The sequence below is a fragment of the Cavia porcellus genome, unplaced genomic scaffold, assembly GCF_034190915.1.
Source record: "Cavia porcellus strain 051 isolate PalLab524CR breed Dunkin Hartley unplaced genomic scaffold, mCavPor4.1 scaffold_31, whole genome shotgun sequence".
In the NCBI taxonomy this organism is placed as follows: domain Eukaryota; kingdom Metazoa; phylum Chordata; class Mammalia; order Rodentia; family Caviidae; genus Cavia; species Cavia porcellus.
Window position 1 is genome coordinate 37,093,942 of NW_026947514.1, and position 27,407 is coordinate 37,121,348.

The following is a 27,407-nucleotide window of genomic DNA, read 5'->3' on the forward strand; positions in this document are numbered from 1 at the left end:
CACCCTCTAAACACCCCCTTCCCACTACCTGTAGTCTCTTCACTCTGAGTTCCAGCTCCTGGATATCAGAGGGAGGCTTTGCCATCTTCAAAGCTTCCAGCTCTGCTTCAGTTTTTTCTAGCCAAGCAGTGATGTCGCTGATAACCGAGTTCAGCTGTTGCATATTTTGTTTTATTCTGTGCTTACTGTGAAGCTCTTGGGCTTGTATCAGCTCCCACGTGTCAAAGGCACCTGGAATCAAAAGCTGCCAATTGAAACAATGCTGGAAAAAGATTTCTCTCCTCAGCTATGGGGGGTCAGGGTGGCACATGTGTAGGGGCGCTCCTGGCAGGAGGATCTGAGCTCAGGAGCTCTCTGTCTCCCTGCCCTAGCCGGCTCCACTCTAGGAGGCAGGGGGAAGTGAGGAGAGCAGGGAGGCAGCCACTCGGCCAACACTAGTCCAGTCTCAGGTCCAGGACACGGTCACACTGTGATGAGGGCATCTTTCCCCTTTGGTCAGTAAATGATCAGCACAATGCTATGGGAGTTAGCCTATCTGGGTAATTACTCTGAGATTATTGGGCAGGTTTGATGAGGAGAGCCTGAGACAATGCTCTGATAGGACCTTCATATCTGATTGTTTACATACACAATATCAAGTCATTAAAAACATGCACTTTATCATATGAGTAAGCTTCCTTTTGTCAGTTTCAAGAATGGTTTCCGAATTTAAAGGAAAAACCCAGAGATTCACTTAGAAATGCAAGGCAGCTGACTTGAAAACCACACCGGCTGCTGTAGGCCAGTGATGGCAGACCTCCTAGACACCACCGCCCAAACCACAGTCCCAAGCCACTTATCGCAGAGTGCCAACCTGGCACTTAAACCTGGATAGTGAAGTTTCAGTTTAGGGAAAAAAAATAAAACAAAAAATAAAGAAAAACGAAAAACAAACCAAAAGAACCTCATACATTAACATCTTTTGTTTTAAAAGCAACACGTGTGTCATAGTTCACCGCCTCTGCTGTCGGGCAAGTTCAGTAGTTTTGGCCAGTTATATACTGCAGTTGGTAGATTCCTAAATGATGTTCTGAGGAGCAGTGATCTACGGTAGATGCAGAAAGTGGCTCCAACACCGCATGCCCCCTTCCCGGGGCTGCCCGCTGGGCAGTACCTGACTGCTGCCCTGCCGCGCTGGCCAGCTGCTGCTCTTCTTCTTGCTGGTGGCTGCCATTCAAGACTCTTGCGCCTTCTTTGCCACCATGAATTCTGGGCTGTAACAGTTTTACCTAGAAAGAGCCAGTGTTAAAGTTATTGTCTGTAAAATTTTAGGGTTTAACAGGCAAGAAATGAGGCTCTGTGGTACTTTCCTTAAAGCAGAAGTCAGAAAACCTCAGCAGCAGCTCAGGGAATCAGACAGCATGCCGAAGGGAGTAAGATGGGCTGTTTTAATTTGCAGGCTTCCTGACAGCCCCCAAACAAAAGCAGCAGAAGCAGTCACTGTGGGTGGCTGCCATTGCCTCTACTGTGTTAAGCACTTGTGCGTTCTCAGCTCACCTCCCCGGGGCCCAGCATTTTATCACTGAGAATCAGATGCACAGAGGACAAACTGCATTCGAGGGTCACTTCTTCCAAGTGTTTATCCTTCACTGCCCATTCTGGCTCTCGCATTATCACAGAACTGATTGGGCTATTATCTCACAGCTTTCCAAAAATAAGTATATTTCTTTTAGAAAAGCTATGCTTTGGTTAGATTGTGTTCATGTGGCCTATTTGTGTGGAATGGACAAAATAAAAAATCCTTCAGATTGGTGGTGACACACCCGGCTTCAGACACAATAAAAGGGCTGACGAGGGGGATACAAGAGTAATATCTGAAAGAAGCTACAGGTGGGGTGGGGAAAGCATGGGTCAGAGGCTGAGGTCTCTCTCCTCTGGTCCAGTTCTGCACCACAGAGGGGCAGACAGAGTGACAGCTCTGAATTGGGCATGGCTGATCCAGTACTAAATGACTCAGATTTGACAACACAGATGCACACCGTCTGCAATCATGTAGCAAGAGATAAGTGACTTCTAAGACATAGATGGCACTTGGACCACATCCACTGATGCTTTCTATAAAAAAGATGGCATCGAAACACAAAAGGTTGTTTTAATTTCAACTCTCTCATTAATTCTCGCTACTGAGAATCATCTCTGGCCAACATTAAACCCCAGGCTGGGCCAGAGATGGTTCTAGCTGTGGCCAGAGCTCGTGTATCAGTGGTCAGAACCAAGAGCTTGTGTAACTAAGAAAGAGCAGCCCAATATTGCAGCAGTAATAAGAATGACTGAGGGCCTTCTTTACTTTGCACGTAAATCCTAACGCCACCTCTGTAAGGCAGCTTTACCCTCCGGTGAGAAAGGCAGAGTGTAGGCCCCCCAGTAACAAGCTGGTAGGGCTGGAACTCAAACCCGTATCCATCACAACACAGCATTAGATCTGAATCAGGAAGCCCTGATTTTTTGACTAGGATGTTTAGCCACAAAGAAAATATAACACAAGTTTGGGAACTCGGGAGCAGTTTCGGAGAGGCCAGCCTTTCACTTCTTTACTATTTACATGGACACCAGACTCAAAATTAGTAACTACTGCTGTATTAATGTCCCCCAAGGTGGTTTTTAGCCACAAACCAACTCTGGTCAGTTTGCCAGCATTCCAAGAGGCTTCCTTGGTTTCTTTTGTGGTGGTGCTGGGATTAGAACTCAGGGCCCTGTGTATGCTAGTGAGTGCTCTACCACTGGGCTACACCCTCAGCCCCTCAACAGAGATTCTGTCACCATGAAAAACCCCACTCCGAAGGTGCTGGAGATAGGCAATGCAGTTGGCACCAAAATCTTTTACAAATTTTACCTCTGCCACTAGGGTTATGTTCTCGGGGTGTTCCAGAGCATCACTTACATAGGGCTGCTTATATGGGGTGCTGGCATCTGAGGGAATGGGTGGCTCACTCCTATCCTCCTCCATTTGTTTGTAGCGATGCTTGGCAGGGGAAGGGCTGTCAGGAACATGCCATGAGTGGCTATCAGAAATGGATTTACCTGAAACAAAAAAGAGCAAGCGATGGTCTCTTCTCCAACCGAAGGGCTTGTGTTTAGTGACACAAGAAAAGTCATGGGTCACATGGCTTCAGGTTATAGTTCCTCAGCTTTCCTTGCAAAGCATGCATGTTTGCAAAGTGTCAGTATGTCTCGGAGGCGGATGAGATGAGGCATGCAACCGGGCGACATCGTGCCTGCACTGGATGGGGTCATGGTGGAGCACAACAGACACATGGTTCACTGTGGAATGAGTGGCCTTTGGATGGAGCTGGTGTCTCGGGGGACACTGGGTGGCGAGGCCCAGTTTGGGGGGGCCAAGAGGACAGGAAGCCTCTGTGGAGCGAGGGAAAGTGTGACTGGCAAGGATAGATTCGGGCATGAAGGGCCACAATGGCTCCCCCCACCCTGCAGGTGCGGGTGGAGAGTGGAAATACTTGTACTGCAAATAAGGAAAGCGAGGTGTCTGCCCCTGAGGTGAAGGCACTGGCACCTCCACCCCGCCCCTCCTTGTTCCCATCCCCAACTCTGGAAGCTACCGGAAGCAAGGAGACAGTTCCAAACCAAGCCACCACGAGGAAAGCTTGGCCCCACGCCAAGAGACTTCAGTTAGATGCCACCGGGGAACAATTCCTCCTGCCAAGGCCTGAAGGGGAGGAGCGGGGCGGCACAGAGACCCCGCGAAGCAGGTGGGCTTTGTAAGGAGCACGCAGGGATGGGTGAGAAGGGCAGTGTAAATACACCATGACACAGGGACCGGGTACATGGTGTCCACAGCAGGCATGGGTCAGACAGGACATGGCAGCGGGTGAGATGCGGTGTGTGCCATGGGACGCTGCCACGTTGAGACACATGCATGGGCAGGGGCCTACCAGAAGATGCTCTCAAAGCTTTTGTGGTCATTTTAAGATATGCCTCAGGATTTTCAGGGATTTCTACATCTGAAAAAGAACAATGTCATTTTCCTCACTGGAGGTGCCTACAGATTCATGCCCAAGCTAACATGCTAGAAAAACTGCTGGCTGGAAGGGGAAACCACTCTGTTTTCATTAAAAATTTTTTAAAAATCAAAAGGAATTTTACTTTTTATTTTAGTCTAGCTAACTCCTCTCTGCAGCAGTGGTGGGCAAAGGGGAAGGACAAGGAAATAATGGAGCTGTCCATCTCCTGACACTCAGAGAAACTGAGGAGTTGACGGATGAGTCCAGAAAACAGCCCGAGCCAGAAGCGAATCGTTTTGTGTCTGGATATGAATTTTCTTTCTTTTTCATCCCACCTGTAATAGGAGCAAGCCAATTCTCAGGTGGGACAAGAGGTGGGCAGGACAGAACCCAGAAAACCACAGGAGTCTGGGTCCACCACAAGCTGGACTCCTCCCCTGGAGAGCTGGCCGTGTCGCTAAGGTGCCAGAAACACGGCCACACAGGTCAATCTCGAGGGCCCTGGGACGGCAGCTGTTACCTGACACGGCGCTGTAGTACGGGCCCTCCTCGTCTTCTTCGTGAGAGGACGAGCCCCCCACGTCACCTGTGTGGTCCCACTCCAGCGGGATGGAGTCCACACTGACGGGGGTCTCACAGCCAGATCGCTCGTGGCCCAGAGTCGGGGGCATAAGATGGCAGAGGGACTGGGGAGAGGTGGGCTCCTCGCTCTCGCCCCGTTTACGCCAAGCGTCGGCCTGGATCTCTCTGGGGTCTTCCATGTCCGTCTCATTCTCAGACGCTTCCTTTTCCTCTTCCAAGCCCTATGGAGGAATGTCTGGTTTTTAGAATGAATCAATTCAAAGGCAACTGCCGTCCAAACGAACACTAGAAGTTTTCCTGTCTAGCAGTTTCCAAAAACAGCCACCGTAGTCTAAGGCACCTTTAAAAACAACTGGGTTCCCAGGCCCTATTTATGGTTATTTGAATTTAGGGAATCTGGAATGGAGCCTACATTCTGTGTTCTACAAACGTTTAGCTTCTTTTTTTAGCAAAAAAGCTGAACTTTGATCATCTAAGTTATAACAACTTTATTTAGAAAATAAGGAAATGGAAGCCAAAGTTTTACTACAAGTAATAGCAAATCAGAAACAAAAACAAAACAACAAAACCAACACCCAGAAAATACAAAGAAGGGAGACATCAGTGTTCTGGGTTACAGCCGCAACCTCAAGTACCATGTACACTTGGTTGGTTCTTTCTCAGCCTCCAATCCTACTGTCCAGGGTCTGGATTCTGATTATACTGCAACATCTCTATCCATCTAAGAAAAATGATTATAAACCACTGTATTTGAAGCTGAGAACTCTTGGGGAATTTTTAAGGCTCTGTCTGATGACAAGATAACTGCATTTGAGGCTGGACGCTTGGAGACGCACAAAAAAGAACCAGCCAGTCCCGCTGGTCCACAGTCACCACTGAGGCGTCTTGGACATGAAGGCAGTGAGGCCGGATGGATGATGATAGCCTCAACACCACCACAGTGTCCCCATGGCCTTTTGTCAAAGGAAACATCTAAGCTGCCTTTGAAGCTGGCAGAACAAAGCCTCACAATGGCACAATTTTTTTTTTTGGTACCAGGGATCGAACTCACGACCTCGAGTTTATGCCATTGAGCTAAATCCCTGGCATAACGGCACAAATGTTAAAAGCCTCCAGAGTAAACGTCACCAAGTACTGCCATGTGTAATCAAAAGCCCAGCATGGAGGAATACATGGCGAACGGGAGGAGCGAGAGCTTTGAGAAATACCAGCCTGTCCACGGTGAAGTGGGAACTTTTTAAGTAATTGCAGTTGTACAGTCACCATGATGGAAATAGTTTGTGGGTGTAGCTCCTTATTTTTGGCACTCATGACCCTGCACTTGCCAAGCAGGCACTTGTGCCACTGAGCTAAATCCCTGGCCCTGTAGCCCTTTTTAAAACCCTAAAATAAACCATGTGAACCACTACAGGATGAGCAGCAGGTCCAATGCACACCCTGAGCAGGTGGTGCCGGGTGGCCAGCTGTGCTGTCCTGCCTTACCGGTGTGCGGGCCGTGAGGCGCCGGTGGAAGCGGGAGACCCTGCCGAACACCTCCTGACAGTAGCGGTGCAACTCCTCCAACTCGTCTTCAATCAGCGCTGCATCCAGGGGCTCGCTCTTCTGAATCAGCTGCTCCCCAAACACAATGAGCTGGTCGATCTTGTTGGTGTTTAACGTGATTTCCTGCTGAAAGCCCTGTGTAGAAGATGAGAGAAGATTTAAAGAAGGAAGATTTCCCCGCGTGTCCAGGCCACAGGAAAAAGCACCCGCTGTCATTAGGGTATGACTCCATTTCTATTTTGGTTAGTCCTAGTACTCCAGCTCCAAGAGTTTTTAATTTAGTGATGAACATTTATTAATTTCAAATGATTGCTATGTTCTTCTCCTCCTCTGGGCACTGATTTTTTCCCAATTTAAAAAATTCTACAAGTCTGACACAGATTTACAATTACCAATACCAGGTGTGAGGGACACCTGGTGAGTGGCGGCTTCCCTAGTAGGCCACCAAGTGCATACGCTTTGGCTGACGGCGATACTGTTCATTAGGGCTGCTGTGGTAAGGAACCTCTTCCAAAGGCTAGCCATGGGGAGAAGACAGGGAGAAAGCCATGACACCGTTATGTGTCACAGCAGGAGAGCATGGGACAGGTTTCCCTCTCACTGCACCAACACTCTGCTCTCAGATGCAAGTGCTGGAGAATCGGCCTCCCAGGAAATGCTTTCAGATCTTCAAGTGACTTCTCCCTTTGGTGACTATCAAGGGCTCTGTTCCCAGGATGCTTTCACTGGAGGGACTGCTAGGGGACCCCTGGAATCTGCTCCCTGAGAATCAGTTGGGACTGGGACGTGGCTGCTGTCCTCTGCACAGGTGCGTGTCTGGGGAGGGGCCGAGGATGCAGCCCTCACGTCCAGCTGTCGCATCTTGTCATCGGCATCGCTCTCAGAGAAGTGCTCCACGTTGGTGAGCTGCAGGTCCATCTCGGTGAGCCACACCAGAATGCTCTCCCTGGTGCCCTCAAATTCTTCCCTCTGGTTGGTGAAATGCTGCAGAGGACAAGAACATCGTGTCTGTGCTGACCACTGCAGGATAAGGGCTCAGGCAGTCAGCAAGGTCACCTTCGGCCCAGAGGACAAGGTGGCCAGGCCACAGCACTGTACAGTCTGGGTCTATCCCAGCTGTGCGACACAGACAGGTCTGCAACTTCTCTGAGCCTCTGCTTCCACCTGAACAAAGCCTCTGGTAAAGGAGGCTTCTCAGGTGAACCTCAGGGATGGGCAGGTGAGTCCCTGATAAATGTGGCCTTTGAGGCCAAGTGAAGCTTTGGATTAGTGACAGTGAGATCAGCAGGACATAGAGAAATGAAAACATGAGAATCATCTAGATCACTGGAAACACCAGCCAGTGTCCTCCTGAGGGTTAAACAAAAAGCCCAGCTTCTCAGCTTCCTACCATGGTTTCAAAGCATCCTATGTTGAGAACAGAAGCGGGGATTACAGTTATTGTCCTGTGGTCCCTGCCTGCACACATGTTTTCGGTTTGTGCCTGGACTCACAAATGTTTCTTGTAGCACGTCTTGGGAACTGCATGAATCTAAGCTGATGCCACCAGCGTTCTGTTTCCAAGGGCTTGGCACCCAAGGATTCAGCCAACTCCGAACTGAAAATATCTGGATATAAAAACTGCCCTGAGCATGTACAGATGTTCTTGTCACTACCAACTGTTACCTAAACCATACAGTGTGATAGCGATAAGTAATCTCAAGGGGAATTAAAGTGTGAGCAGAAGATGTGCATGAGGATACGCTCTATGCAAAAACGGGAGCAGCTTACAGAAAGGATTTCAGCAGCCCAAGTGTGCTTGGGGAAATGTGATTTCTACAGGGTCCTGGAGCCAATCCCTGCTGTACTCACATTAAAATCAAACCTGACCTCTGAGCTTTGTTGGCGAGCTCCAGAGCTCAGAGGGCAACTTCTGTGTGCCCTGCTCAGTGCAGAGAGGGCGCACACAGGGATGTGCTTTCCCCATCTTCCTGGGGCAGGACCATCAGAGGGGACCAAGTGCCCTGCTGATGTGTGCACCATTGGGGCACAATGTGGAGAGTGTTTGGTAACACAGAGCCCACAAATGGCCCTGCCCAGGAAGCCCAGTGCAAACCCCGTGGCATTTGGGTGCCTCTGTGCTGCAAGAACATGTAGACAGCCTAGGCCTTGAGCGCCTCTGCCTGCTGCTTTGTGTTCCAAGCCTGCCACTGCATGTCGAGTCCCCAGTCTGGGAGAATCTACCAGAGGACCCAGTGCCCCAGGGACAGTTACCCTGAGCCTCCGCAGCACAGCCGTGACGCGTCTCTGGAGGTTGTCCCAGCGCTGGTTCCCCTCGTGCACCATCTGCTTCAGCCTGCTGGCGGTGTCCGTGCGGTTCTCGCGTGCCAGCCGCCGGTACTGCTTGTTGATGAGCTCTAGCTGGGTGAGCCGCTCGTGGATCTGCCGCTGGAAGGCCTGTGGCACACAGGGTGGTCAGGGCTGAGCGGCCAAGGGACGCCTCCCTCCTGCCCCTAAAGGCCTGTTCCTTGTGGCTAACCCCCAAATCTGGCTATGGGGCTGCAAGCTTGTTCTTTTTGCTTGCTGAAGCAGACCTCAGGCTCATGGCAGAGCCCTTGGTGCCTGTCGGTTTGTCCAGCAAAGCAGTTGGTGGTGGGCTGGGGACTGTGCAGGCTTCAGCAGAGGTAAGAAGTCATTCAGCAGCTGTTGGGCTGCTGCAGGTGTGGTCATGAGTGGGGGCAGGGCGGGGAGGGTGTGTACCTCAAACCTCTTCAGCTCCTCCTTGGCGCTTGTGTACAGCACCTCTGAGGAGTTGGGGCAGGCTGCCGTCCTCTCGGCAGACTTCAGCCAGTCTTCGAAGCGGGAATAATCATCTAAAAACTTCTGCCATAGACGCCACGTCTCCTCGATTCTGACAGGAGAAAAGTAACTTAGCTAGACCATCTGTTTCCAACCTGTTTCAGGCTTCTGTCCCTTGACTGAGCCTGTTCCTGACCACCTTATGCTCATAATGTCTGGGGAGCAAACCTACAGTTCTTCCTGGGACATAACTATGTTGTTACTTCTTGGGCTGCTCACCTTCCTTCTGGGAAGGCTGAGCACCGCAGAGCTCCTGCTTGACACAAGTTGAAGATAGCAGACAAAAGCTGCACCTGGGCATGCCTGTCATCCCCGCACTCTGGGAGGCTGAGGCAAGAAGACTGCAGGTGCCAGCCCAGCCGAGCAAGACCCTCAGTTCAACCCCCAGTAACGTACAACAACAATACCACCCACAAAATGCAAAACAAGAGACACGGGTGGCCGCTCAGTGGTCACGGCTGTGAGGCCATGGGTTCCACTTGTAGTATTGGAAAAAAAAATAAAATCCTGGAAAAAGGCTGCCCTATACTGTTTTGCTGTTGGGTCCACACAAGTAAAGTGAGGGCCATGGAGAGCCGGGGAAAGATACTACCCTGACACTTTTTGTTTCAATAACTCCTTAGTAAGCACCCTTAGTAAGCACTCCCTCTCTGCCAATCCCTGACATGCTTCTAAGTGACATGAATATACAGGTTACTATAACTGATGGCCCTGGCTCCTTACTTCATGCGCCGCTCCATGGACATGGCACAGATGTTTCTCCAGCGTCTGTCCAGGCTTCTGGTGGTCTGCTGGATCGAGTCACACTCAGTCTCGTTGGCACAGGCGTCAGAGTCGTGTAATAGGACATCACAGATGTTAAACACAGACTCCACCCCTGCACTGTGCTGTTCGATGTCTCGCTGCAGGTCCTGTGTTGCAAAGAGCGAGAAAGCCTTTGAGAGGGTGGAGGGAGGGGTGCTGCAAGGACCTGCTCAGCCCTTCTTTCCTGCCCCTCTTTACATCCAGGGGCACAGCTCTGGACGTGCTAGTACCTTGGGGTCCGCAGTACAAACAGAGTAGTCATCTGCACAGAAGAGGGAGGTGCCCACCTTACACCAAGAGGTGGCACTGCTGACCCAGAGAGTCCACACACACACACACACACACACACAGGCTAAGCATGGGATTTATCCAAAAGCCCAACCCTAGCAGCCACTGATGTAGGCCCTGTTGGGGGAAATCCCACCATAGAAAACCAAGTCTCTCCAGCAGGATCTAAAACTTCGGTGACAAGACTCTTGGCCGTTTACAGGCCACAGGACTCTCCGATCTGTGAAGACCTTTGTGCCATCTCTGCATGCTCTCACTGTGCCAGCAGCCACATGGATGTGCTGGCTGCCCAGGTACATCCTGAGGGCTCCACAGGTCCCAGGAAGAATCCTGGGCTCCCCAAGCCACGGAGTTCAGCCAAGGCTATGGCTGTGGAGTAGGGTCTCTGGCGAGCTGTCTTATGCTAGAGATCGAGATGCAGTTCCCCACTTTGGGAAAGAATTCAGTACTTAGGAAGAGATGACGCATGCTTGTAGGAAAGAGGGAAAACATTAAGAACAAGCATCATGTTATGCTTATGTAGTCATCATGAGAGCATATTTCCTCCACTACAGCAAGGGTATGCTGAGTTCAGGAGAGATGAGCCTGTTTTCACTTCTGGATAAGTTAGGCTTCCCCTGATAATCAATCCAACTTCGGAGATGAGTCACAGGAGACCACACCATTAATCCTAGTATCTAAATTATATTGTGGAGTGACAAAGTTTAATTCTGTTAAAACTGTTTGATAATATGTCTGCTTTTGAAAATTTATAACACTTTAAGCCACTATTAGCTGTCCTAAAACTATAGTTCACAGTGTACAAAAAGATCACTTTATAAACAGTGGCTGTCACCATGTACAGAAAGGCAGCTTGGAACCCTTCCGGGTCACCTCGATATTCAAATAATTTGGAGACAACTGAGTGACTTGATAGGCCTAATGTTTTCTTATACTTCTGGTAAATGCACGAGGTGGGTCAGTCTGTGTTGGATGGATGTGAAGGAACAAATGCTAATCTCTATGCAAATCCTAACTCAGGCAGTTCCTAGCACAGATCCTGAGTAACACGTAGCACTATCATGATACATTCAAAAGTTATGTCTTCTGTTTGGCTGTGCTCTGTCCTGGGACAAGAGATCAGCAGGGCCATTCCTTCAAGCTCAGCTGCTCAGAGAGAATGCTGGAAGTGCTTCAAGGAGTGGGGTTGCCTCAGTATCTTAAAATCATTACATGTACTCTGATTTGAAGAATTCTTACTGTTTTAGAGTTGTCATAGGTTTTTCTGAAATTTATATGTATTGATACATATTCCTTTTATTTATTAAAGTAATAAATTAGGAATCTTAGCAGTGGATTCCTACCATTAGTATCCACTGAGACACAAGTCTGAATAATTAATTTTAGAATTAAATGAGTAATAACACTAACTGAGTAATACTAACAATTTTAATTGGAAAATGCCCAGGATCTCATCTGACTTCTGCTGGGTCGGATCTGGCTAAAAACCAGAGAAAAAGTTTCATTTATGGATAAACATGGAAGCTATGTATTTTACTAGATTCTTTGTGGTTACATGAATTACATCCAGCTTACATTGAATAAAATGCCCAAAGAAAATTAAATAACATATAAGATAGTAAGAATGTGATTTCTGAAATAATTTATCAAAGACCATCCACATTTTGGTTTAAAAAAAATTCAAAGCCCATTTTCAACAATGACAAAAAACAAAACAAAAATACCTCACCATAACAAAGAAAACTCACCTAAAAAGCCTTTATAAACATTGCAGAGTGGCCTACTTCTCTGGTACTGTGAACTAATTACCTTGTAAAATACAAAAGAAAGTGGACTACATTTTAAAAATAAAACCATTTATGTGCTAGACAAGTCACATTTTGCAAACTGAAATAACCCTACCACTAGTATCCACTGAGACACAAATCTGAATAATTAATTTTAGGAACTGTCCAAATTCTGCGAAGCACATTTAAAAAATAACTTACAACAACCTCAGAGACTTTTTCCCATTGGTTCTGGAAAGGGTTTGTGTGTTTTTCTGCCCCCAAGCAGGTGACACAGACACAGAGCACTGAGGCTGGGAAAGAGCTGGGGATGGGGAGGGCCTGGAACTGGAGAAGAGGACGCAGCCTGGAAGGAGGAGGATAGAAAGAAACCAGAAGAAGAGCTCTGCGGGAGGAAAGCTGGAGGTAGCTCCGGGCTGTCTCCACGGGAGGGGCTTAGGTGGCAAACAGGGCAGGCAGGGTGGTGCTGGCGTGGCCTGGGGCCTCTGGAGCAAAGCTGAAATGGCCTGCAGGGAGGGGGCTACTGGAAATTACGGACCGAGAGAGTAACTAAGAATTGCCCCACACCACCACCCAGCACTCACAGGGAACCAAGAAACCAAGAAATGACCTAGGAGAGAAGGGCAGCACAGAGTGAGAGTGGTTTGTGATTTAAGAATAGTGGTGGCCACTTCCTTTGTATTTTGAAGGAGTAACAGTATAAACTTGTCTACAGGAGTTCTATGTAAAAAGGAAAATAAAAAAGGACTCTTACAGGGCCTATGCGTTCTCCACCAGGTCCCAAGCATATTATAAAAAGGCTGTAGGACAGCATGCTTCATTTTTGTGGTACTGAGCACTGAGTCCAGGGCCTCGAGCATGCTGGCCAAGAGCTCTGCCGCTCAGCTGCACCTCAGCCGGCTGCAAGGCTCTGACCCACTTTACAGGGCTGAGGGCTCTGCAGAAGGCAAGTCTAGATATCTCAAGGTTTTAGGTCTTATCTTGGGACTCGATCAAGCAGGTTATTATATTTATTAGAGATGGAAACATAAGGTTTTTAAAAATGGCCCAAACATAATCCTTTTGTGTGACATGTTTGTTTTCAGTTATCTTGGATGGTCTAGTATAATAACACATGGTAACTTCATTGTTTTCAACAAAATACTGAAAATTTCCTTAGGACATCTGTGGTAGCAGAATGATGGTGACCCTCCTCCTTCCCCTAAGGCTGTCCAAATCCTAGTCTCAGAGCCCGTGAGTATGTTAGGTTCCACAGCAAAGGAGAAATACATTTGGTAATCATTTGACTTTAAAATAGGAAGATTCTCCTAGATTATCTGGGTGAGTTCAATAAAATTGTGACAATCCTTGTAATTAGAATAAGTTAGAGCAAGATGTAGCTGTGGAAGACTCATAGAGTCACTATGTTGCTATCTCTGAAGACAGAGTAAGGGGGCCACAAGCCAAGAAATGTGGGGGAGCCTCTAGAAGCCAAAAAGGGCAAAGAAATGGATCCTCCCCTGGAGTTTCAGAGAGGAACGCTACTCTCTGGGCACACTCATTAGAACAATAAGGCAATAGATTCATGTTTTAAGCTAAATTTGTGGTAATCTGTTACCACAGAAATAAAAAATTAATACATCTGTCATAGTTACTTTCTTATTGATGAGACACAATACCCAACAACAGTTTAAAGAAGAAAAAAGGGTTATTTTGGCTCCTAGTCTGTAGAGGTTTCAGTCCACAGGTGGCTGGCTGCAAGGTAGGGTGGCATGGAAGGGGCAAAACAGTTTGTGGCATACTGAAGATTTGAATGATCCAGTCACCTCCCAAATGTCACACCTATGAGCACATGAGGTTTTGGAGAGATATCCAGATATAAACCATAACATTCCAACCCTGGCCCTCAAAAGACTCATATGAATCCCTTTATACAAAATGTATGTAGTCCCTCTCTTAAGAGTTGTCGAAGGCCTAATAGTTTAGTACCACAGAAAAGTTCAATTCTCAACTTGTCTGACATTTAAAGCAAACTCTCAGCTTTGAGGCCCTATAAAAATGAAAAGAAAGTTAAACAATGCCAACATACAATGGCACAGGATAAAAATTCCCATTCCAAAAGGGCGCAACAGGGGGACAGAAAGAAATGGGACCAAAGCAAGACCAAAATCCAGCAGGCAGACATTAAATTCCATAGTTCCATGTCCAGCACCTGAAGCAATCTGTGGAAAGATGTGAACTCCAAATGGCTTGGGTGGCCTTACCCCTATGGCACTGCTGGTGATTGTAGCCTTCACAGCCTCTTTTTTGGGCCAGCTTTGGTCACTTCTTGTAGCTTTCCTTAGATGTGTGTGTTCCTAGCTTTTCTAATATCCGGGGTCTCCACTGCACTGGTTTCACACTCAGCTTCATGCACTGCCCTCTCGGGGTGCACACTGCCTGAACTCCTAGGCCTTCTTCTGAATTCTGGGTGAAATCTGGCCCCACAGCTCTTGCTCCCTGCATGCACCCAAAAGCAATATCACATGAATGACGCCATAGTCTGCTATCAGATGGAGCAGTAGTTGACCCATTTTGCCTCTTGCTGGTGGCTGCAGAGGCCTTTTGGTGCCTAGAGGACTGAGAATGGTGAACTGAATTCTGGGGAGTCAATTACCATTCCCTAGGCTGCCACAATTCTGGAGCATGGTACCCTGGGCTTGATTCTCAAAGCAAAGTCTTTCACCTAGGCAATTTTGAGGCTGCAAATGATGGAATCCTGCTGGTTCCTGTGATACCCTCAGGCCATCTTTTCTACTGGCCTGTTCCAAAGTACTTGGCTTTTTGATGCTAATCTTCTCAGCAGCCAAGTTATCCCCTGCTCTATCTTTGCCCCAATTTTCAGGAGCTTTCTTTTTGGCCAAACTCAAAACTTTCAAAAGATCATTCTGCTGGGCCATTTGCTTTTGATTCTCAAGGTTGAGCTGGTTAAAAGCCTCCAAAGTCATTATGGTGCTGCCTCAACATGAGACTGTCTTGAAATTTCTTCTGCCACATTACTTTCTCTGCTGCCCTTAATCTCAGTGTTCCACAACATCTCTGACACAAGCAAAACGTGCAGAAAATTTTCTGTCAAAGCATAACACACGTGGCCTGGAGTCCAACTGCCAATGTAGTCCTTGTACCTGACTGAACTCTACTGAGCCTGATCTTTACTGGCTGTGTTTCTCTCAGCATTCTGGTCTTTGGAACTCTGATCAGAATCTCCCCTTAAGACGGGCTCACAACATTCTAGGGCTACATCTCTGGCTGCTATCGCCAAGCCTGTCCAAACTCCTCCCATAAGCCAGTTCCAAAAGCTTCTGAGCCACACAGTCTGACAGTCACAGCAGAGACCTCACTTTTCTAGAACCAAAATCTGTATCATTCCATGTTCACTAGAAGAACAGATTTAACATAAGAAATGTATAAGGATTTAGAAGGTACGCTTACAGTGGCTGCAGGCTGAGTCACGTGAGGAAGAATGCAAAAGGACTGCCTGAACATTGGAAATCCGAAGGATCCAGTCAAAAGTCAAAGGCTTGAGCTCACTGCAGAGTCCCACGTGAGTTTCTATCAGGAAACCAGAGGGTCTGGCTGTAAGGCGGAGATGGATGTCCACAGATGGTGAAGACTGGCGCTCCTCCAAAGCAGCAGAAGTGAGCCTTCCTTCTTGTTTCCTTTTTTATTCTATCCAGGCTGCAAGCCTATTGGTTGGTCTTCCCTGCCAAGTTCATCACTCAGAACACCTAGAACTATGCTAAACCAATCAGCTGGACATTTCTTCATGAAGAAACATTGACAGTTGACACCACCGTGACGGTGACTGCCCTCTTCCTACCGGGCTACACCTCCCAACATCGCGCTCCACAAAAACCAACCAGGGGACCAGTCCAGGGATGAGCATCACACATCCTGATCCACATCTCCCCAAAGCGCCCCCGTCATGCATGTGTGAGGCTTTGGGGGGACAACAAGATGTAAACCATAACATCTAACTTCTTTATACTAATGGCAGTCCTGAATGCTAACTCTGTAACTTTTTTGGTAACCAAAAAGTATGAGAATCATATAATGAAACATACTTTTGTTTCATTTGAAATGGTTAATTTCTCTTTAATTCATTGGAAAGAAAGTTTTTTGCTAATATCTGTTTGTTTCTTCTTTGTAAGAATCTTTTTTGGCAATGTTTTATACTCTGAATAACAAGTTTGAAGATAATGATACACAGTATATTAACTATTGTTATTGTTAATTTATGAAATTTTATTTTTGCATAAAAAGAATCATATTATGGTGGTTTGATATGTAGTGAATGTTTGAATTGTCAAAATGTATTACAGTAAAATGCTTTGTCATTAATCCTCACCATACTCTCCCTCACTTTGAACTTGTTTCATTGTCCTTGTCACTTTTTGAAGCAGGTCTGGAAGTCCTTGTTTGTGAGCATCTTTACAAGTTGTGATTTAAAAAATGGTGCATGCTCTTGTCCACTGCCACCCAATGGAAAGGCAGGCTCCCAAAGTACTACTGTGTGCCTTTGCCCACTTCATTCACCAGATCTAGCACTTCTGACCCTTCTCCAAAGTCAAAATGACCCGGAAGGAAAAACATTTTGAATCGATTAGGACATTAAAGCAGCCACAACACAGCAACTACAGACATTCACAAAAGAAATCCAGAACTGCTTCAAAAAGTGACAAGAATACAAGGATAAATGTGTTTGAAGTGAAGGGGAATATTCCAGGGAGAGTAACAACAATGTGTCTTAATAAAAAAAAAAAAAAGTCACCATGTTTTCTGATCACACCTTGTGCAGAGGGCACCTTCAAATCTACTAGACTGAAATAATGTACCATTTCAATTCGGGAGTAAGAAAGGCCGAAGCCCCTACTCTACAGATGGGGAGGGCATTTTGGTGCAGACAGCAGGGCTCCTCGAGGCAGGCTCCACACCTCCGCTCTTCTTGCGTCTCTGTGCTGAACCACAGCTGCTTAGAGTCTCAGGCTGTCCCCCCTTGGAGGCTATAGCACTCCTTGATGGAATGAGCTGGGCTTGTTTTTATCCCACAAGTAACTTCTGTGCACTCTGGATTCACTGAGAAGGGAGATTTTGTAGACGCCTCCCCCTTAGAACTCCTACAGTGCAGTGAGGATGAGCCATGGACAGACACACGGGCCTGTGAGGGGATCCCAACACGACATCAGGTTCTGAGACACTCAAGTGAATTGACGCTGGGAGATGTCAGGACAGCAACCATTCCTGGGGCACTGGAAGACTGGGGGGCTTCTGGGGAGCTGGTGGTATTCTGTTTCCTGCCCTCTCTGGTAAGCACTAGCTATATTCATAAAATTCATTAAATGAACCTGTGTTTATGCAAAAAAAAAAAAAATAAAGGCAGACAAGAGAACAGCCAAATTATTTGCTTTTGGAAATAAATTCTCTGCAAGTTAATTTTGGTCATTGTTATGGTTGATACATTATGTCAACTTGAGAAGTTTAGAAGTTTAACTAAGAGGCTCAGCAAGCAGCCAGGGTTCTTGCATTATAAATATCCTCCTGCTATGCAAGAGGTGGGTAAAGAGATTTTGTGAGTGCTACACGGAGTAGAGTGGCCTGGGTACAATATAAAGGAGAAAAAGAAGCTTGCTCTGTCCCTCTTTTGCCCTGGTTGCTTTTCCTGGCTCCTGCCTTGAAGTGTTGCCCCAGTGCAATGTGACCCTGCCTTGGAGACATCTGACTATGGACTGAAATCTCCACAAACTGTAAGCTAAATAAACTTTTCTTTCCTTCATTTTGGGTGTAGGGTTTTTTGTCTCAGCAGCAAGAGAAAAGTAACTGAGGTAGTCATTTCATATTTATAAAAAAGGTAACATGGTTTTTTGTACCTATCAAAATTAGCCAACTACGGGCCTGGGGATTTAGCTCAGCGGCATAAGTGCCTGCCTTGCAAGCAGGCAGTCGTGAGTTGGATCCCCGGTACCGATAAAAAGGAAAAAGACAAAAAATAAATAAATAAAAATTAGCCAACTACTCTCTAAGAGCAAAGGTATCACCAGCTTTTATACCATCTACCTGAAAAAACAAAACTCACCACTCACAGTTAAAGGCTTGCAAAGCCTTGTCTGCTAAGAGATTGTTTAAAGGGATTCACTCTTGTGGACCAAACCTGTAAACAATGCTGGAGGTTTTCTATGGTCCCTGAATCCACTGAACAGGGCACTGAACTCACTGTCATGTCCACTCAAATGTTATGGTACTTATATCAGTATTCTCTCCACAAAGCAAAGACAGAATCATGATCGCTAGATGAAAAGGACACACAAGTATTTTACATTTGCAGCAATTCTAAATCATATTAGCTTGAAAGCCCAGCCCCTGGCTTGATCTCCTAGAGACGTGTGACCCCAAGACTCTGGGAGTAAAGTATATACCATGATACCCAATTTACTGCTTTTCTGATACTCTAGGAGACATAAAAAGTACAATCCACTGAAAATTCTCCTTGGGCCTGCTTGGCAAGCATGAAGTCCTAAGTTTGATTACTGGTACCAATAATAATAATAAAAAAGAAAAAAGAAAAGAAAATTCTCCTTGGTTAGAAAGGTTCGTCATTTTTTACTTTCCTGCCTTTCTAAAACTGTGTTAACAAAACACAACAAAGATCAAAGTTCATAAAAAAGACAAAATTTAAAAATCTATTTACCACCATGATTAGTTTCTACATGTTAACATTATTTAGCCTACCACGCAAACAGCTACATGAATGTTGCCTCACGCCTAAATCCCAGCACTCTGGAAGGCTGAGGCAGGAGACTACAAGTTCAAATCCAGCCTGGACAACTGAGAGAGACTGTTTCACAATAAAAAGGGGTGGGGATATAGCTCAGTGCAAAGGCCCTGGGTTCAATTCCCAGTACTGACAAAAACAAGCAAACAAACAAAAAAGACAAAACAAAACAAAACACAAAACCAGCAACAGAAAGCAAACAGGTGACAATGATACTATGAAATGTGAACATTCTGAAACACAGCAGACACGGGGTAGGCCTGTGTCAGCAGAATCCCGCAGACATCTTTCCTTACATAGCTCACTTCCGCCCGCCCTACCTGCTGCTCCGCGAGCCTTTTCTGGATCTCCTGGTCGTCACAGACTTCATAAACAACAGGCTTAGACAGCTCCGACTCGATTCGTGCCAACCAGGTGCGAAGATTGCTCATGTTTCCGTCTAACTGCTGGATGAAAGCAAACGTCTCCTTCAGCTTCTTCACCCTAAACACAGTTGCAGGGGGAAAAATGAGGAAATCAGAACCCACCATTTACCGTTAAGAATCGTGGGTCAGCAAGGGTAATACTGGGTAAAAAGGAAGCTATGTTGCTTTGATTTTATAGCAGGAACAATTCCCACATTACCAGATTGCTGTTTCCATAGAACAGGTGACACTCTGCAAAACTGATGTTTCAGGTGACTTTTCAAATGGCTTGAGTCTATCCATGCACACAAGCAGTGCTGTCATTCCCAGCCTGGAATCCCCTGAGGCCCCCACCCATCTTCCTAGAGCTCTAAGAGGAAATGCCAGTGCTAATACAATCACGCCTGCCTTCTTCAGCCCAGTTTCTGTTTTGGGTATGCCCAGGGCTGTGGTAATCAATGTTTTCCTGATAGATTAACATGTTCAGGATAGTGCTGTAATTTATATGTCTCACTTCTGGGTGGCTTGGACACCACTGGTATATGCATGACTGTCCCAAGCATGACTGTACCCCTTGTCCCACCAGCTATACAAGCCACCCTATGGGACAATCATACATGTACCACCTGTGGGTCATGCCAGCCATAATGTGTTTAAGATACCACACACCTGGTTCACTTGGTATTTAGCTCACAATGTGCTTCACAGGCCCTCTCTCTGGGCAAGATTAGAACACATGCCAAACCTGGCCACTGCAGGTACAGCATGAGGCCACTGTAAGAAGTGAGGGGCAAAGGTAATCTGCACCCAAGCACTGCCCTACCTGCCACTGACCGCATGAATGTCCTCGCCTCCCACCCAGCCCAGGCTGGAGCAGAGCTGAGGACACAAACAGTGTGGACGCCGCTGAGGCATCATCACCAGCACCCAGCCTGCTGCGGAGGGAAGCCTTCATTCTTTTCACAGAACCTGAAATGAAATGCCTTCACAGCCACCTCCACACAGTCCTAAGGAGAGACGCAAGGGTTTGCCTTGGTGTTCTGGAGAGCACTTCACCTGTAGGAACATCCTCCAGGCCACCAGCATCTCTAATTTAATGACCTCTTGGGGGCTCTTGGCCCTGCTACCTGCAACCTTTGGTTTGGTAGCCACACCCCATTTGGGTTGGAAGGCAAATCTGATCCAGGCCAGGAACCTTCTTGAACCCAGGCCCTACTGTGACACACCCAGGTCAGCCTGTGATCTCTTCAGCACCTCCAGGTCAGTGCCTTTTGGACTGTAACCCTTCACTCTGCAAAGGGGCTGCGCCTTCATTCCAAGGTGTCATCCTCAGCCTCTCCCTGCACACTACTGCAGTGCCTGGGCTGCCACAGGGATCCTCTGTGACACTCGCACACTCTGCACCTGCCTCTCTGTAAAATTAGGTTACAATTTACGTAGACCACTGCATTTCCTACATTGTCCTGTTTTTTGTTTCTTATAATCCCTGAGATGTCTTCCAGTTCCAGCTCCATCACCAGTTAACAACTCAGGAAAAGTTCTTTCACCTCAGCTTCCTTATCTCCAGGAGGCCTGGAAGTCTCTCACCATCCAGGGATGTGTGAGAGGTTAAGGCCAGAGCTCTGGTGGTGAGCAGACCAGGGCCCAAATCCCGTTCTGCGTCTACAAACTCAGCTTGTGACTCCCACTTTTCTTCTCATCTGTAAGACTAACCACCTTATAGGGAGTTGTGAACCCAAAATAAGAGGATACTTGCAGAGCCACTGGCATGCAATAAATGCTCAATAGTTCACCTCTTCTATGCCTACTGGGTGCTACAGTGACACCTTAGCTGTAGGGATCTTATTCTCAATAGCACCATGAAGCAGGGAAGTCAGAAACAGACCCTGTGGTCTGGTGGTGACGTCTGTGGGTTAAAGTCCTGGCTATCTTTATCTCACTTGTAAAAGGTGTCAGCAATAGCAGAGAGGACTGTAGGAGATTTAAGGCATGGAGGGCATCTGGGACAATGCGTGGCACAGTTAAACACCCAGGGACTATGGGTACAATCGCTCCAAACTGCATTCCTACTGCAGCAAACTGCTTTGAAAGCTGCAAGATGATTTATTTTTCAATAAAGAAAGAACAGAATCCTGGCTCAAGTCTGCACACAGTTGTAATCTTGATTCCCATGGCTTTTAGCCTCTCTCTCTTCATGAACACATCCTAGTCCTGCCACACAGAGAAGCCTCCCACACAGCTATGAAGGCTGCTCTCCAGCAAGGGTCCAGCTGCAGATGAAGCCTGGCCCGGAGGCCCTCCGGGCTGAGAACTGGAGTTCTACAACTCCTTCAGCTTTCCTGCACCTTCACCCCGGGGAACCCCTGCTGCCTTCATGTGGCACCCCTTCTTACTGCTCCATGAGAATCCCAGCCTCTTTCTTATTTTACACAGAAGTGGGCTGAAATGAAAATTTTTATCTCAAGAGAGCTAACAAGCAAAGAAATAGCCTTGGTGTAAACACAGACATAGTGACCTTGATTGCAAACCCTGGGGCTTAGGCATGCAGGAAGTATAACTTCCTGGGTGTGGGTGTGTCTCTGTGTGTGTGTGTGTGTGTGAGAGAGAGACAGACAGACAGACAGAAACAGAGACAGAGACAGACAGAGACAGACACACAGAATATCTGGTCAGCTTCCTCAGGACTGTGGTAGTCAAAACCAGGAGCTCGTGGGACATAACACTGGGTTAAAAAACTTGCCTTATACTTTTCTGTAAATTTATACTTTAGCGTCATAGGAGCCAGCTGTGTGCCTCAGGAGCTGTGCCTGGAGGATACAGGAAGCAAACTTTGTGTTTACTTACGTGGTTTAACCAATAGCAAGGTATGTGCCTATGTGCAAAAGTGTCAAATTGGGATTTTTACCCACATTTATGCTTCTTCCAACAGGTTTCGTGTATGTTTACCTGAGCATGACAGGGGTAAAATACACCCACACCATTCTTTTGCTATGTAAACATGTACTTTACCATAATGGAGTGTGGGTTTATTTGGACTTTTTCTGGTAGAGGTACCCCAGCACAGTAACATGGCACATGAAAAATCAGACTTCCAAGTTTTGGAGGAGGTCAGAAGTGAATCATCAGATCACTCATGCATTGAAGATGAAGGTGGGAACTGGAGTTCTACAACTCCTTCAGCTTTCCTGCACCTTCACCCCAGGGAACCCCTGCTGCCTTCATGTGACACCCCTTCTTACTGCTCCATGAGAATCCCAGCCTCTTTCTTATTTTACACAGAAGTGGGCTGAAATGAAAATTTTTGACTTTGATCCTGGTCATGTGAGTCAAAGTTCCTTTGACAGTGAAATGGAACAAGAATCAACTGATACAGAGAATGTAGACTGCCTTGATTTAGATGATGAAGAAAACAGCAATACGAGTACATATTTGACCAGCTCAAATGGAACAAAATGATCATGCAACCAATATGGGATGATCCACTGTTAGAACTAGGTCCAAAAATACAAATGACAATTTTGGTGAACCTATTGGACAGGTGCCATCATTACCATTTAATGTTGGAAATTGTTTGTAACAGATGAAATGTTGTAAGATGTGAAATACACATGCGGAAACACAAGTAAAATGTTTCACATGTACCAATAGCTGTATTAAAAATACATTTATTATGACATTTCACTATCTGAACTGAAAGCATTCATAGGTCCTGTACTTAGCAGGGCTTTCTCATGGTTATCACAGGAATGTAAAAGACTTATGGAAAAGCAATGGTGTGCTTGAGATTTGTAGAATAATGATGACACTGAGAACATTTGGTTTCCTTCAAAATTGCCTGAGGTTAGATGACAAAAACACCCACCAAGAAATAAAAAGAACTGATAAAATGTTATCTGCTCACTGTTGGAGAGATTTGTGGGTAATTGTCAAACAACTTACACACCAATCAGAATACGTGATTATTGATGAACATCTTACAGCATTTCACAGTAGCTTTAGGGAGTGTATTCCCAAAACACATGCAAGATGTAGCATAAAAATTTATGCCCTTGTAAAGACTTAGTACACTTTCAATTTAGAAATTTATTCTGGAACTCAGCCACCAGTTCCTTATCCAGATAGTAATAAACCAAAAGACAGACTTGTTACTCCTGACTCCCAAACTAATCAGAATGTGACATTCAACAATTGGTTTACCAGTTTCCAGCTGACTTGCAAACAAAGCACAAATTGAACAGTGTAGAAACTGTACACAGGAACAAAGCAGAAATTCCAAGTGAAATGCTGCAATTTCAAAACAGAATTGTATAACACAATCTTTAGATTTCACTGGTCTTAAAGATAACACTGTTCTTAAATATGGCAAAGAAAAACAAACTGGTATTGCCATTGTCAATATTACATCATGACGGAAATATCGATAAGGAAATCTTGACAAAACAAAAGGCTGACATGTAAACTTGCTCTAACAAAACCAAAGGTAGAGTAGATGTTGATGAGTTACCCAGCAACTATGTCGGCACTTGAAACACAAAGTGCTGGCTACTGGTTGTGTTTTACTCGATCCTAAACATGTGTAGCATAGTTTTATAGTTTGCAAAGAAAATAACAAGTGCATAATATCGTGGAGAAATTTTCTTGACTGGAAGTCATAAGACATCATTTTACAGCAGAGGAAAAACAAAAGATTTTTGCTTAGGGTGCTATCCAAAAAAACTGTGGTGCATATTGGTGAGCTGATAGGTAGTCTGGCTGGCACAATAACCCAAAGACCTACCAGGACAAGAGGAAAAGTAAACAATGCCACCTGTGCTCTACAAGAAAGGACAGGAAAACAAAATATACATGTTACCAGTGTAAGTGATACTCGTATAGGGAACATGCAGCTGTCAGGTATAAAGACTGCCCTGCATGTGACAACTGAAGCAAAGATTATTTCTGTTGTAAGAGTTCTATCAGTATTTTATAGTAGTTCATATAGGAATTTATTTCTCGTATCTTTTAGGTTTTATAAGCAAGTACATGGCAGATGTGAAAATGTTGATGTTCACTTTAAATGCACAATACATATCAGGAATTTAACACTTTATTTTATTGACATTTGATGTTGTTAACTACACATTGTATAATGTAGTAGGAACTTCTTGACAAAATAGCAAGATCATCAAGGTGTCAAATATGTTTTACAAAAAGGCCACAAAAGGAAAACATACGTGTTGTCAGTGTAAACAAGACAGGTGTATGGGACATGCTGTTGTTAGGTGTGAAGACTGCCTTAGGTGTGATAACTGAAGAAAGATTATTTTTGGTAGAGATCTATTTGTATTTTCACTGTAGTTCATATAGGAATTTATTTCTGTTATTTAGACTTTTTTACCAAAAAATAGTTGATAATCAAAATTTTGATGGTTTTTTAAATAAATAATAAGTATTCAGAAAGTCAACAGTCTAGTTCTGTTTTTTCCTTTCAGTACTTATTGTGCAACAGAATTTTAAAAATTAAAATTAATAATTCATCAGCAGAAATACGCTAATGCACAAACATGGGCATTAGAGATCACGATAATGTGCCTTTATGACAAAACTGATGTGATGCCCCCCACTAAGTGAAATAAGTCAGATCTGAATACCCCTCGATCAGTCTCACATAAGAAACCCAAAGTGGATATAAAGAGCAAGATGAAAGATGGGTGACGGGCAGCAGGGTGCAGACCTTTTGTGGATGCTGAGGGGACCTCGGATGGAGACGTGCTACTGTGTGCACACACCTACTCCCCACTGGAAAGGTACTCACTATGTAGCACAAACGTGCACTCATATAAAACACCTAAAACGACCTCCAGGCAACACAGGAAAACTGTATCTAGATGGGTCCAAAGATGTGTCATCGTGGACATGCAAATATTCGAAAACCCCAACATATCTAAAATCCAAAATACTTTTCTTCCTAAGCGTTTTGGACAAGGGATACTTGATCTGCATTAGACTTTCACTGTCAATCTCTTCTTTAAAACTGTCTACTCTGGATACGCTTTGTAACTCATCCTTCTTCCTAACGTGGAACATCTGTGTGACATGGTAACCTCCCGTCCACCACGTGACGTGTGCCTCCCGGGTGAGCAACACGTTTCCTCCTCACAACAATGCTGAGAGGCTCACTAGTGTTATTCTCCCTTGACATGTGAGGAAACTGAGGTACGGGGTTAAATAACTTGCTCAGGTCACACAGACCTGAGCCTGGGGGAGGGGTTAGGATTCCAACCTGGGTAATGTGGCCCAGAGCTGCTACCTTGGGACCTTTCATCCACCCCTGCATACACTGACACACACATGGGGGTACAGGATGGGTACCCACTGGGTGCTGCACTTTGCAGCCCTTGGCTGGTGTGGGGCAAGGAGGCCAGAAGCCTCAGAGAGGCCGCCCGTGTTTCTCTCCCATGATTTCCTCTCAATATGCGTTCACCCATTTGCTTTGCCTTGAGTCCAGTGCCCACCCATCCTAAGGGTTCTCTGGTCTTATTCCTGGATATCAGGAAATGTAACTTAGACATCAGAATATAACTTAGACATCAGAATACAACACAAGAGCCAGCTGCAGTTGAGCACACCTGTGATCTCAGTACAGTAACAGGCTGAGGAAGGAGCATCACAGGTTCAAGTCCCACCTGGGCAGCCTAATGAGACTGTTTCCAAATGTATTGTAATGGTAATGGTATGGTATTCCATTGTTTTATTTGAGGCAGGGACTCACTATGTAGGCCAGGCTGGCCTTGAATTCACAGTAATCCTTCTGCTTCAGCTTCTCAAGTGCTGGGATTACAGGTGTGGACCATCACAGCAGGCACTATTTCAAATAGGATGCAAAGGCCCTGATTTGAATCCCCAGCATCACAAGAAAACAAAACAAAACTAAACAACAAAAACCCCCGACCAGCCAACCAGACAGGAGGCACTCAGTAGATACCCACTGAATGACGGATGCCCACTCCTACCTTCTAGCTGTCTTCTTCATCAGAGGCGGCCATGTTCTATGTTAAAGAAAGGAGGCAAAGGCCAGAGCCCAGAGCCCTTTCGCCACAGAACGTGCTGCCTTACTGTGAAGCCACAAGTGCTTTCCAGTGAGGCACGGATAAGCATGGCGAGGGAGTTGGGCAGTTACCCAGAAGCTGCATAGCAGCACCCAGGCAGGATTCAACCAGCGCAGCCCCGGCCTCTGCCTGGAGGCGTGGCACCCCACGCAAATATGCGGGAGTGAAACCCCTGTCCCTCAGATAACCAAGCTAAACCTTGAAACCTTAAGGTTGTCACTTAGTCTGTATCGTTCTGTTCCCTGCAGACCCAGTTGTCACCTTTCCCAGGCCAGGGAATTGTGCCACATGCCAACCCCAGCAACCACTCTTCCCATCAGACTTGGTTAATACTGCTCTTGGAAACATCTAATCTTGATTTAATATTGGCAGACAAAGAGACAATTCAGAAAGCAGTCTCCTGGCATGTTCCCACCTCACCCGGCCACCTCTGGGCTTGCCCACATTTTGACCCACGTGGTCTAGGCTAACATTTCTTGTGTACTCTGTATAATCCAACAAATAACATTTATCCAAGAAAAAAAAAAAAAGAAAGAAAGAAATAAAAGCAGTGTGATTTCTTGGTCTGAATTCCAGGTCTGATGAGCAGAACAATACAAATTTTACATGCGAGAAAGATTATCTGTACATGTGTTTTATGAAACCAAACAAAACAAGAATTATACCTAGCAGTAGCTGTAAAAGCAAAGAGTTCTTCTGTAAAGATAATGGGTAGAAATAGAGAAAACAAGGCGAATAAAGTTTTTCTTTTATCTTAACTACTGTGGAGCAGAATGTAACACTGATAAATACTGCTCTCTTTTCCAGAACTGTCCAAATCCCAGCATCAATCTACCATCAAGCCCAAACTCTGATGGAGGCTGATGGAGGATTTTAAATACCAAATGCCTAAGCGTTTGGGGAATAATTCATACGCATGCATATGTAATAATTCACCATTTAGTCCTATTCTCATGCTAAGGAGGCTATGTTTAAATAACAGAAGTCTTAGATCCAACATAAGTTCACAACAAATCCCTATCCAAGGGTGAATGGTAGAATAAAAATTTCTAAGGAAAACTGAGATAGTCGACATTTTGCATCTGAATTTGTACTGAAATGAACATTCAAACCTGTAGGCAGCTGTCAGTAGCTAAAAACGCCAACAAATACTGGACTGTATTTTTTTTTTTTTTAAGGTAAACATGTTTATAGCAATGCAGTCCATTACTGCAAGATCTCAAAGCCCTGTTTCGAGGGGCATGGCCATTAGGGGAGATTTTGAAGCTAATCGCCTCCTGGAAGCGTTT

General features: G+C 45.7%; 1 protein-coding gene across 9 annotated transcripts in view; it reads right to left on the reverse strand.

Moving 5' to 3' along the window:
• Syne2 (spectrin repeat containing nuclear envelope protein 2) overlaps nucleotides 1-27,407 on the reverse strand; it is a 313,170-nt gene that overhangs the window by 6,181 nt on the left and 279,582 nt on the right. For 8 of the 9 annotated variants that reach the window (XM_063241110.1, XM_063241106.1, XM_063241108.1 and 5 more), the window contains 11 exons: nucleotides 18,947-19,109; nucleotides 9,684-9,871; nucleotides 8,862-9,012; nucleotides 8,376-8,558; nucleotides 6,969-7,106; nucleotides 6,063-6,257; nucleotides 4,519-4,801; nucleotides 3,930-3,998; nucleotides 2,921-3,060; nucleotides 1,154-1,268; nucleotides 29-231 (listed from right to left, as the gene is read on the reverse strand). In XM_063241110.1, the coding sequence (XP_063097180.1) occupies nucleotides 29-231; nucleotides 1,154-1,268; nucleotides 2,921-3,060; nucleotides 3,930-3,998; nucleotides 4,519-4,801; nucleotides 6,063-6,257; nucleotides 6,969-7,106; nucleotides 8,376-8,558; nucleotides 8,862-9,012; nucleotides 9,684-9,871; nucleotides 18,947-19,109 (1,828 nt within the window). The remainder of the gene's footprint in view (nucleotides 1-28; nucleotides 232-1,153; nucleotides 1,269-2,920; nucleotides 3,061-3,929; nucleotides 3,999-4,518; nucleotides 4,802-6,062; nucleotides 6,258-6,968; nucleotides 7,107-8,375; nucleotides 8,559-8,861; nucleotides 9,013-9,683; nucleotides 9,872-18,946; nucleotides 19,110-27,407) is intronic. The other variant, XM_063241111.1, reaches the window with a different exon arrangement.